The following is a 13,413-nucleotide window of genomic DNA, read 5'->3' as shown; positions in this document are numbered from 1 at the left end:
CGCCATATCGTCACCAGTGTAATTTGTCCATTTGTGTGTAGAATTGACTGTATTGATTTTCCTGCTGATACTGTGATTGTGAAGCGAGCGAGAGCTAAGAAGCGGCCGTGTGAAATGGATGGCTATGGTTTTCGATAAGCAGAAGTGTAATGAGTCTTCAAGTCTAAATGTTTCTCTCAGAAAATGTAACTGCAGTCTTTTAAATATAATTGTGGAGCTTTTTTGGGCTTTCCTTTTCTACAAGGAAATTTGAAACAAATAAAATAAAATTTCTGTGTAATTTGTGAAGAAATATCTTCTGTTGAATAGAAAATTTTTTTTAATGCCCATTTTTAAGGATTAGTTCACTTTCAAATGAAAATTACCCCAAGCTTTACTCACCCTCAAGCCATCCTAGGTGTATATAACTTTCTTCTTTCTGATAAACACTCTCGGATATATTTTAATAAATATTCTGATGTATCCAAGCTTTATAATGGCAGTGAATGGGACCCACGAGTATGAGCTGCTGAAAGTGCTTCCATCTAGGGCTGGGCGATATATCAAATGCGATTGTTACGCGCATTTCGTCAGTAAATCGGTTCCCTGATTACCGCTAAATCGGCATCACCTGCTTTCAAATGGAGCGCCATTTAATAGACCGAGCCGTAGATCACTGACAAGCTGCACAATATCGCATTCATATCGCAGATGAATCGCCTTCGATAATGAACGCGATATTGTGCAGCTTGTCAGTGATCTACGGCTCTGTCTATTAAATGGCGCTCCATTTGAAAGCAGCTGATGGCAATTTAGCGGTAATCAGGGAACCGGCTTTACTTACTGACGAAATGCGCGTGACAATCACATGCGATAAATCGGTCAGCCCTACTTCCATCCACATCCATCCATCATAAACGTACTCCACACAGCTCTGAGGGATTAATAAAGGCCTTCTGAAGCGAAGCGATGCGTTTGTGTAAAAAAAAAAAATCTATATTAAACAAGTAAAGTAAAATATCTAGCTTCCGCCAGACCGCCTTCCATATTCAAGTTACGAAGAAAGTACAAACTGGCATCGCGTCAGTTACGCTTTTTCCATAAGTTGAATAGAGAAGGTGTATGGCGTAGCGTAAGCTTTTTGAACTGCTAGAGTTTCACACTTTCTTTGTATGTTGAATATTAGCTTTTGCTAATTTTCTTTTGAAAGTGAACTAATCCTTTAACTTGAAGCATGCTGCTTTACTATGTCTAAATGGCAGTAATTTAATAATTTATTTATGGTAGTAATTTATATTTAATGTGAAATGTATAATACGGATAGCCATCATCAGTTATCAGCTATAAATTAAAATTATTATTGGCAGTCTGTATTGGCCAATAAATAAATAAAACAGTTATCATCAACCATACAGTGTTATATACTTTTTAGTATTTCTTAATATTTTTAATTGAATTTTATATTTTAATTTCATTTTAATGTTTAAGCTTTATTTACTGTTTTTTTTTTTGTTTTTTTTTATTAGTGTTTTTATTGCTGTCAAACAATTAATTGCAATTAATCGCATCCAAAATAAAAGTTTTTGTTTACATAATATATGTGTATACTGTGTATATTTGTGATGTATATATAAATACACACACGTGTATATATATATATATATTATTAGTATTATATTACAAGTATATATTTAACAAAAATATATATAATTTTTGTTAAATATATACATGCATGTGTGTGTATTTATATATACATCATAAATGTACACAGTATACACACATATATTAAGTAAACAAAAACTTTTATTTTGGATGCGATAAATCGCATGGCAGCACTAATTTTTTAGAGTTCTATTTAGCTTTAATCTTTTTTAATTTTAGTACTTATTTCAGTTAGTTGCCAAGGCAATATTTCTCATTTTTGTTTAAGATTTTAAAAGTTTTACTTTAATTAACAATAACACCACTGCAATCTTAACATTAAGGATATTACTAGCTATCGGTATTGTACAAAAAGAAAAGTCAACAAAAATGAAGCTTTGAGGGGTAGAAAAAAGTCCATTTTAAAGTCTAATTTTTGATCCTGGATGTTTTTCAAATAAATCTCTTCCTCCCTCCCTAAAAAGACTTAATTTTAATGTTTCATTGGCAGAAAGGAAAACAACGTTGCCTATTGCTCAGCCCGCTCTTCCACTGTCTTTTTCTCCTGTTCTGCGTCTGTATCTCACACCGATTTCTGTTCACAGATGTTTGGTTAAGGCTTCCTGAAATACAGCAGTTGCTGTACTTCACTACAGTCCTCCCTCTGACAGCCTTATTACTTATGGCACCACAGAGAAATCTTCCACACACACACACACACACACACGCACACGCATGCACACTCACACGCAGGCCAGTGGTTAAGTCACGCAGAAGTCAACCTCAGACTTCACTTGTGTAGAAACTGTTCTCCAGCCAGAGAACCATGCAGAACAGGGAATATTAATAAGACTGTAGTCTCAATGCATAATTAAACTTTGTGTGTTGCCATGGTATTGATCTGATTTTAAAAGAAAACAGTCACAGTGTAATTGTGGTTACATATGTATGCAAGGAAGACTCATGCTGCATAGTTAGTATTACTGTTGAATTTGAATTTACTCTGCAGCCATTAAAAAAGTATGTTTTATATAACAGCATGAATATCTGTAGTGTGAATGAAATCCACCATGTTGTTACGGTCACATGACCTACCATCGTCAGTTGTGTCGCTTCATTACCATTCATAAATCATCTACTGTGGCCTCATGGGATAGTAAAGTGTCCATCAAATGCACACTTTCGATTCTCTGCGAAATTAATAGGTCATCCGGGGACTTTTCACCTACTGTTTTTCGTTTATATTGTATTTGGACATTCTACTTTTTTGGCGTACTGATTTTTGCATACTATATAGGGAAGTATTTGATTTCAGACACAGCATCTGTCTTCAGTATGCAGTTGGCTCTAGGAATGAAGACCAAAAATTATGATGACACCATTACTGTTTGTTACATTTTGAATGTGCATTCTATCAATGTAAGTCAATGGGAGGTTTTCAAAATTGAATTTGTTCTTAACTCATTCTTTTGGTAGAGAAACAACGAGAACTCGCGAGGAAAGGCTCGGTGAAGAATGGACCTGTGGGTAGTCCAGTCAGTCAGCAACCCAAGAAAAATAATGTTATGGCCAGAACAAGGTGAGGCTACTCCACCCCTATTTTCATGAGTTATAACTTTTTTTAAGGGTGTGTTCACACTTGTAATTCGGTTCTTTTGGTTCTTTTGGTCCAGACGTAAAAAGAAAGTGATACATTTTTAACACCGAATATAAAGATACAAAACAAAAGGAATAAGGATAAGGTCACAACCTGATTAGACACACGATATGATACATATTTGAGGCGTAACATACCGAACATACAAAACAATGCTATGTGCTGCTTATGAAATGTGTAAAGGAGACAAACAGTGGAATTACTCTGTTACACATACAAAGGATTACAATGTTTTAAAGGTGAGTCTCTGTCCGCTTGTTTGGTGCACACCAAAGTTTGGATGGCAGAATTCACACTTATAAAAACAAACCACAACAGAGCAATCAAACCAGAGTTCATTTTAATTAAACCAAACCTGCCAAGTGTGAACACACCCTAAAACTACTTTCTCACCAAACCAACAAATGGTTCTCAAAAGAAACATTTGTGCATGAGAAACACCATATAGGTTTGTATTACTGGAACATTTTTCAATAAAATAAATGAATGGCCTCATAATAATGGTTGATTTGTTTAGTACATCAAAAATATAAACAGCAACAACATCAAATCGTATAAACAGCAGCTTTATATGTAGGCAGTACAATCTGCGAATGTTAATTAGTGTTAGTGCAGTCCATTTGAGGGCTTCTGCCATCCCACCGGTCTCTAGTGCCCTGTTAGGATTATTGCAAATGTGAGCCCCCTTCTGCAGGCCTGGTTTAGAGCACAGCTTTAGGCCTGAAGATTAGCTGCACACAGGCCTGCTTATTCTAAAAGCCTGAGGGCCAGAGATTAACTTGAGCCTTCGTTCCTGAGAGGAGGAACAAATGATGCTCCAGCTCTGGCTAATGTAACAGTGTTTGATAATGTTAAACTCAGCAATGCCCCTAATTTATTTGATTTCCCTTGCCAGATTTGTCCTAGTACTTCATTTTTTGGGAAAATTGGATGTTAAAATTAAAGGTTAATAGTTAAAAATAAAACCTAAAGAATGAAAAATACTGCCTCTGGTTTTTCAGGGTTTCTAATAGTGATAGGTAGATATATCAGATAATATTTGGCTATTTTATATTAATGGTATTGTGCCTTTGAATAAAAAAAAAAAAAAAGAAAAAAGAATTTTAATTTGATATAATTGAGAATATAATAAAGAATATAATTGTCTCTAGTGGTCTCCGATTTTTTTTATAGCCGTTCAAATTGCCATTTATATTGGCCATCAGCAACACCACTTTCTAGAAAATATATTGGCTATTGAAATATGGCTGTTGAAGCACCCATATCACCATTCCAGTCAATCACAAGTTTAGCTGATCATCATCTAAGCAATGTATATAAGTATCTACATATGCCTAGATTCATATGTATATGTATAGACATGGGCTATACATGTTTGTTTTGCACTGGTCTGACAGCTTCTTCCATTTTACGTACTTTCATTACAGGTTGGTTGTACCTAATAAAGGCTATTCCTCCTTAGACCAGAGTCCAGATGAGAAGCCGCTTGTAGCACTGGACACTGACAGGTATGACACACTTCACAATAAAAACTTCACTCTATTGTTCTCTGGGAAATGTTCTAGAAATCTTTTGTGACTATTTCAGAAGGCTTCACTTCAAGGGAAGGATTAGAATGTATCAAACGATGAGATGGAAATAAATCCTCTAATTAAAGCTTTATGCCATTTTCCTAGCAAACGCAAAGCCAGCCATCTCCATCTGAAAAGGACCTGACATTTAATCAAAATACCAGCTAATTTTAAAACCGACTAAAGCTGGTGCCCTTCAGACTGGGGTGAGAAAATGGCAAAGCATAAAAGATTTAAAATTAATGTGCTTTCCTGAAGGCAAAGCGAGACCCTTCAACTTGGCAAAATGAATCAACATTTGCGTGTGCAAAAAAACAACAGATGAGGAAATTTTTCAGAAAGTCTCATTTCACCATACATTAAAATTTAAGTGGACATATTCTACATTTTTGTAACATCTTCTGAGATCATTGATTATTAACTTTATTTATTAATAACATATTTTTTCATAATTTAGTTTCACTTGACCATTTTCCACATGATCCTTCAGAAATCATTCCAATATGCTGATTTGGTGCTCAAGAATTTTTTTTTTTTATTATTATTATCAATGTTAAAAATGGTTGTGCTGCTTGATATTTTTGTGGAAACCATAATGCTTTCCCCCCCATGATTCTTTGATGGATAGAAAGTTTAAAAGAAGAGAATTGTTTTAGAAATAAAAATCTTTTGTAATATTATAAATGTCTTGACTGCCACTTGATTAATTGAATGCATCCTTGCTAAATAATATTAACTTCTTTAAAAAAAAAAAAAAAAACGTACTGACCCCAAACTTTTGAATGGTGGTTTATGTTAAAATGCTCATTGTGATGAACCATGACAATTTCTTAAAACTGTGTATTTTCCAGATTCATTTTCATAACTAAATGTGTGTCTCCTTAGTGCAATAAATTATTTTATTTAAAAAAAAAATGTTATGTTTCCATCCACCTATTTTTATGCTATCTTTTATTGCAAAAAGAAAATAGCTTGATGGAAATGCAAAGATGGGCATAAATTCTAATAATGTGCATACAAATGTGAGGCAGTTGAGGCAGATAAATGTTAAATTTTGACAAAATTCATGACTGGAAAAATAGTCTGCAGGTGCATTTTTAAATATTTTAACTAATCATCTTGTAAAGAATATCATTCCAGTTCTACTTTGAATATGAATTATCATATGCATTGAAAGACAACAATATACAAGCATTGTAAAAAGTTTGGCCACAAACTCAATTGACCCTTCGCCGGGAATTTGCTTGACAAGCGATCTAACCAATCAGAACGCCGAATCCGCCATTTTGTCCGACAAAGCAGTCATGAGTTAGAAGATTAACCTCGGTGGAGTTAAACTTGAAAACCTCGGTGGAGTTAAACCCCTAATAGCTATATCATATTAAGCATTCTGTACTATGGCATGCTGTTAGTACAGAATCACCATTAACAGTACAATTCTGGTCAGGATTTGTCTTGTGTTTAGGATTCCAGCCCTGAGAGTTGGAAAAAAGCAAGAAAACATGTTTGTTGACACCAGTCCAAAGCACTTGAAATCATCTGTATCATTTGTGTGGCCTACACCCTTCTGTAATGAGATGTGTCACAGTATGTGTTCAGCCATAATAGCGTGGTTGCTGTTCAGTTCAGATGATCAGGCACAGTGTGCAGTGTCTCACACAGATGGGTCTCTTAACTTAATGCTTTCTGTGCTGCCAGCTGTCTGCTGGATCTCTATGACCTCAGCTGCCTGCACTTGTGATTAAGTCATGTTTTAGGTCACCCATCCTTCATTGTCTCTCTCTTTCTGTTTTTCATTTTCAGCCTTGCTGTATGTAACACTCATTCCCTGACATTTAGTACATACACCCACTGTCTGTCACATGCTCAGACGTTTTGTCCATCGCAAGCTTGTACAGACTCTTCCAACGCTTGTTCTCGCTTGTGTTCTTGTTCGTTTATTGGAGAGCTCAGCTTTATTAAAACATGCTTGTAATTACAGAAGGAATCAACAGAAGGCTCCAGATTGTCGCTGTTGATTTTTCCTGATAAATTAATTTGGCTGAAATGTTGTCTTCACATTTTTCTCTCTCTCTCTCTCTCTCTTGCTCAACTGTGACTAAATAAAGTCTAATTTGTCATTATAAAAATGTGTCTAATATTACTTGAAACATTAGGGGAGTCCACATGTTGAAAAAAATCATTACATTTAATATGACGGCTGTATCTGTATATAGCTCAACAGAAGTTTGCTGACTCAAATTGATCCAAAAAATGGTGCAGTCTTCATTTTATGTATTTGTATTTTTTGTATTTATTTATTATAAAGCACAGGCTACACAGTGACTCTAAAGTGCTGTACAGTACAAATAATAATAACAATCAACAATAAATACAATATACAAAAAAACATCAAACCAATAAAACAACCATTATAATCAAAATGCAAGCAAGCACTGGTATGACTTTGTCTTTGTCTTTAAAAATATTTAAAATTGGGGAAGATTTAACCTCAATTGGTTGGTTGTTAGAAGCGTGATCACCCTTCGATTTGAGACACACTCGGAATTGTTAAAAGGATCTTATTTGAGGATCTTAGCATTAAGTTTGAATTATAAGGTCAACTAAATATTCTGGCGGCATTCAGTAGATTGTTTTAAAGCGTATCAAAATCTTGTAATTTATGTGCAGTTTAAAACTGTGAGCAATTTCTTCTGAGGTTTGCTGCAGAAGGGCTGATTTCATTGGTCCGTTGCCGTTTATCTAAAATCAAGCTTTCCAATTGTGACCATGTACTTCCTGTTGTTTTTTTAGTGACGACGACTTTGATATGTCCAGATACTCATCGTCTGGATATTCCTCAGCCGAGGTGAGATGTCTGAGGGACCAGGTATTTATGCACTGAAATAGTCACTTAACCATTTGAACCCTTTGCCATCTCATTTTATTATTAAATTATATAATTTTGTTAATTATAATTTTACCAAAATAATATAAATTCTCTGTTAACTAACAATTTAGTTTAATTCTGTTCTTTTACCACAGCAAATAAACCAAGACTTAAACATCCAGCTCCTGAAGGATGGCTACCGATTGGACGAAATCCCAGATGATGAAGACCTGGACCTCATCCCCCCCAAATCAGTCAACCCTACCTGCATGTGCTGCCAAGCCACTTCCTCCACAGCCTGTCAAATTCAGTAACCCCACCCTCCCTTGAACCCCTTCTGTCCCAACCCTGTGACTTAAGCTCACAGTTAGTATTCTCAGCATAGATTAACTGCTAAAGAAGTTAAAAACGATAGAATGGGTGTATTAAAATGAGTATAAAATAGGGAAAAAATATGCACAAGAAGTATGTAACTGTCATTGGTTCCTCCTATGGTAGGACGGGAGTCTTTGCATCATCACCAGAGGGCGCTAGAGTTAGGTGTGGATAGCTGTAAGATGCGTTGAAGTGTATAGAAATGCATGGTACAACATTAAAATGATACAGCTGCTTAAGTATCTTTTAAAACAGAACACAAATGAACAGTTCACACTACGGATTTCTCAGTACCCTTCTATGGAACAGTGTTCCCCCCCCAAAAATTGTCTTAAAGGGGTCATGACAGGGTTTTTTAATCATTTTTAATATATTCCTTGAGGTTCACTTGTAAAGTTTTTCTTTTGCACTATATATATTTAAGATATAATATATATATATACTATTTGCCAACGTCTTGGTCTGGAGGCAGGCATGTGCAAATGTATTTGCCCATGTAACGTCACAAGTCCACCAATATCCAAACGAATTTATGATGAGGAGGACATTTTAAGCTCTGAATCTTGCAGGGCGTTTTAATGGTACAAAGACCTCTTATATGTCTAAAGATCAAGGCAAATTTGATTTCTCATGTCATGACCCCTTTAAATACCCCACACTCTATCAGGTAGGGCCTCTTTACAGCAAATCAGAAATGTGTTCCTTTTTAACTTATACTTATTTAAAAATATATATTAATTTAAATAATAATAATAATTAGAAAATTATTTTGATCTTTTGTCAGACCTCATAATTTTATAATTTATTTTAAATCGTAATTTTTGTTCTATAGGTTTAACCAAGCAACATGTTTTCAAGAACCCTTTTGGATACATTTTTGGGTATCTCTGCTCTAAAATATCTGCCTTTTGTTAAGTTGATGCTTTCTGATGTTATCAAGGACAGATGTGCTTGTTTTCTAATGAAAGGGAGTGTATAGTGACCAGGTGAATTTCTTTCTTAGATACTTTACATTTCAATCTTATGTATTATCAGTAGCTTTGTAGCAAACACTAAAAAGGGAATACTCTTAGGGTGTGTTCACACTTGGCAGGTTTGGTTCAGTTAAAACAAAATCTGGTGTGATTGTTCTGTTAGTGCGGTTCATTTGAATTTGAGTAAGTCTGAACTGCCATTCAAACAATTGGACCGAGACCCCTGAAAAGTGAACTTCCAAACGAACTCTGGTGTGGTTCGGCTTAAATATGAACGCAACACGGACCATAGGCATCTAAACGATCCAAAAACAGGACGTGATGTCACAGGATGAAACCCTAAAAAGGACAGAATGCTCAAGCACACCTGGTTTTTCTCGTCATATTTGTGATGATGCCTATTACATTTCAGTACAGGCATCATAACCGCTCTTTCTTGCAGCGGATCTTAGTTTGTGTTTGTAACAAAGAAATTACTGCTGATTTGACTCCTTTATACATTTTCCAAGCCTTTCATGAGTTCTCAACTGGTAATAATACCATTGTATTTATGTACGCACATATAATAAGCGCACTTAGCACAGCACACAGCATTGTTTTGGATTTTCGTCAAGTTCCGTCACAAAATATATGTCATAAAAGCCTTTTTTTTTTTTTAGTTTCTTTTTTTCTTTAGGTTTGATCTTCAAGGTGCCATCAAACGTTTTTTTTTTTTTTTACAAGATATAATATAAGTCTAAGGTGTCCCCTGAATGTGTCTGTGAAGTTTCAGCTCAAAATACCCCATAGATTTTTTTTAATTCATTTTTTTAATTGCCTATTTTGGGGCATAATTAGAAATGCGCCGATTCATGTTGCGGCCCCTTTAAATGCTCATGCTCCCCACCCACGGAGCTCGCGCTTGCCTTAAACAGTGCATAAACAAAGTTTACACTGCTAATATAACCCTCAAAATGGATCTTTACAAAGTGTTCATCATGCATACTGCATGCATGCATCGGATTATGTGAGTATAGTATTTATTTGGATGTTTACATTTGATTCTGAATGAATTTGAGGCTATGCTCCATGGCTAACGGCTAATGCTACACTGTTGGAGAGATTTATAAAGAATGAAGTTGTGTTTATGAATTATACAGACTGCAATTGTGTTTAATAATGAAAATAACGGCTCTTGTCTCCGTGAATACAATAAGAAACAATGGTAACTTTAACCACATTTACCAGTACATTAGCAACATGCTAACTAAACATTTAGAAAGACAGTTTACAAATATCACTAAAAATATCATGATATCATGGATCATGTCAGTTATTATTGCTCCATCTTTTTCGCTATTGTCCTTGCTTGCTTACCTAGTCTGATGATTCAGCTGTGCACATCCAGACGTTCTGCCCTTGTCTAATGCTTTGAACATGGGCTGGCATATGCAAATATTGGGGGCGTACATATTAATGATCCCGACTGTTACGTAACAGTCGGTGTTATGTTGTTATGTTGAGATTCGCCTGTTCGTCGGAGGTCTTTTAAACAAATGAGATTTACATAAGAAGGAGGAAACAATGGTGTTTGAGACTCACTGTATGTCATTTCCATGTACTGAACTCTTGTTATTCAACTATGCCAATATAAATTCAATTTTTAATTCTAGGGCACCTTTAAAAATGACAGTGTGAACGCTAAGTGAACCAGGACTAAATGTATCATTTTCTTTCATTTTGGTCCAGACTAAAAGAATCAGGAGAACCAAAGTACAAGTGTGACCACACCCTGAAATTGAGAAATCCATACAGACGACACCAATCTGCTATGATACTGACAGCAGATTTAACTCTTAAGTCAGGGAATCTCATTGAATAGTTTAGATATGTTTACTAATGAAGAATCTTTATAGAAGTTATTTTTTGTTTTTATCATAAGGTTTCGGTCGGCGTTGCTGCACACAAACCCAACACAGTTAAACTGGACTAAGGGAATTCAAAAATGTATCTAGATAAGACAGACAAGATAATTCGGTACAATTTTCTGAGTGCATTTAATCATTGAGAGCTCTTTGTTTTGAGAATTGTTAAGATTTATTAGGAGTGGAAGAACGCTTGCATTCATTTACTTCAAGATAATAGCAGCTGCCAGATACATATCCCATAATCTCCGTCATTAGCAAGACAAAAATACAATAGATTTTGTTAATCTGATTTGTGCCAAAATGCATCAAACGCATTGTTTCTTTATTTTAAAGATGGGACAGGCATGAAAAGCCTTTGGCCAGCATTCTCAATGATGCCAGAAATCAATTTTACACTTCAGTGCTCTTGTCTTTATAGTAATTTTAAAGTGCAATACCATTTTGTCAGACAGGATACTCTGCGTTTGCTGTTTCACTTCAATTTAATGCAAACATCTTTATAAATTCATCTCAGCTGTTTGGCCAAATCGCTATCATGTCTGTTAAGCAACATCGAACATTCAGAGTATGAAGTTCCTTGCTTCGATTTGAAGATTGTACTGTTCTCTACAGTATTTGTGTCTTCTGTGTGTCATGCAACTGTTGTTGATGTTGTACAATTCTCAGAGCACCTTATCGCCACCCAGTCGCCGTGTCCAGCTGTAATTAGATGCCCATTTGCACCAAGCACCTACCTTAGTAACACTCCAGATTTTACCTAAGGTAGTAAATTAGGAGATTGTATGAAGGGAGATTATAATAGTATAATAATTTAATATTTTATGTTTTATACACTGCGGTTCAAAAGTTTGGGGTCAGTAAGAAAATTTGCTTTATTCAGCAAGGATGCATTAAATTGATCGAAAGTGACAGTAAAATTTTTTACTTATCCTTATAAAAGGTTTCAATTTTGAATAAATGCTGTTCTTTTGAACTTTCTAATAATCAAAGAATTCTGAAAAAGTAGTATGGTTTTCACAATAAATATTAAGCAGCACAACTGCTTTCAGCATTGATAATAATAGTAAGAAATGTTTCTTGAGCAGCAAATCAGCATATTAGAATGATTTCTGAAGGATCATGTGACACTGAAGTCTGGAGTAATGATGCTGAAAATTCAGCTTTGCCAATACAGGATTTTAAAATATAAAACAATTATTTTAAATTATAATAATGTTCACAATATTACTGTTTTTTAACTGTATTTTTGAGACTTCTTTCAAAAACATAAAAAAAAAAAAAATCTTACAGACCCCAAACTTTTTTTAACAGTAATGTAGATCTGATGTATGAATTGTTTTGGATATTGTGGTTTGTTATATCACTCTTAAACTCATTCAGAATAGTATGATGACATTAATCAGGGACATTTTTTTTTTTTTTACTGCTTTTCAACAATGCAAACTTCCCAAAACGTATATCCCCAAATGCTTACATTTTCATTGCTGTATTAATATGTAGGCAAATATTTCATACTACACTGCCATGTAAAGGTGCATTCACTGAGTATTTTCTTTTGTATGTTATGGTGTCACCTAGTGGCTGGAACATCATGCAATTTTTTTCAGTTGCCAATGCCATTGTTCATTTATTTGACAAGGGAAAATGCCCACTTTTGGCCATGTTTTAGTGGTAATACCCTTAGAGTAGCAATAGATTACATACAAAATGCTTGTTCCATAAGCTCTCAATAGATATGTAAGTGAAGAATTTGATGGCAAGTTCCCTTAAGCCCCCTTTCCGCCATTTCTAAGCTGTTATGGTACTTATAGTCGTGCCATGAGACTGACTGATCTGTGTATATGATGAATGAACATGTCTGTCATTCTCTGTGTCTCTGCTTTGGTTTGAGAGAAACACTCCATTTTGTAATGACTAAATCATTGTCCGTTCTCTGTTTCTACACTGTAGAGTATGCCTTAAGTAAAGCTATACAATGGGTCATGTTATTTATTTCAAGTGGTATGTTTTTCATTATTAGATATACGTTTTATTTTTTACATTTTTTGTTTTCCCCCTTCTGTCAATAAATGATTGTAAAGACGTGAACAGTTTCCATACCAGTATTTAACAATGTTCATTGTTCTGTGTAGTAAATCAAACCAGTAAATACATCTGAAATATACAATTGCAACACCCTTGTCCTGTGTATTTTTATGCATATGTATGCTATCAGAAAAAAGTTGACACACTTGACAGAAATATATTTATAAAATAAAATGGTATTTTTGTTCTTTTATAAATTATTATTATTACTGTTATTATTTTACAAATTTCTTTTGAAATAGGAGCAGATAGTGAAGGAAAAGAGCCAAGTGTCTGTCAAACATGCCAACTCGTGTGAACAGAAAGGTGATGACTCTGAAGAAGGTAAAATTATTTGTTAAACATTTTTGGTCAC

The 13,413-nt window shown here is 34.7% G+C and overlaps 1 protein-coding gene across 5 annotated transcripts in view; it reads left to right on the top strand.

Annotated features, from left to right (window-relative positions):
* The window catches only part of fam219aa (family with sequence similarity 219 member Aa), a 32,238-nt gene that overhangs the window by 8,837 nt on the left and 9,988 nt on the right, over positions 1 to 13,413 (top strand). Inside the window, exons 3-7 of one of the 5 annotated variants that reach the window (XM_067374989.1) lie at positions 3,097 to 3,199; positions 4,705 to 4,785; positions 7,642 to 7,696; positions 7,873 to 8,027; positions 13,301 to 13,382. In XM_067374989.1, the coding sequence (XP_067231090.1) occupies positions 3,097 to 3,199; positions 4,705 to 4,785; positions 7,642 to 7,696; positions 7,873 to 8,027; positions 13,301 to 13,310 (404 nt within the window). In that variant the 3' untranslated portion in view covers positions 13,311 to 13,382. Of the gene's footprint in view, positions 1 to 3,096; positions 3,200 to 4,704; positions 4,786 to 7,641; positions 7,718 to 7,872; positions 13,383 to 13,413 lie in introns of those variants that run through there. The other 4 variants (XM_067374987.1, XM_067374990.1, XM_067374988.1 and 1 more) reach the window with 4 other exon arrangements.

The sequence above is a fragment of the Chanodichthys erythropterus genome, chromosome 22 (assembly GCF_024489055.1).
Source record: "Chanodichthys erythropterus isolate Z2021 chromosome 22, ASM2448905v1, whole genome shotgun sequence".
Lineage (NCBI taxonomy): Eukaryota > Metazoa > Chordata > Actinopteri > Cypriniformes > Xenocyprididae > Chanodichthys > Chanodichthys erythropterus.
Note: the sequence above shows the minus strand (reverse complement) of the source record. Positions and strands in the feature narration are given on the sequence as shown.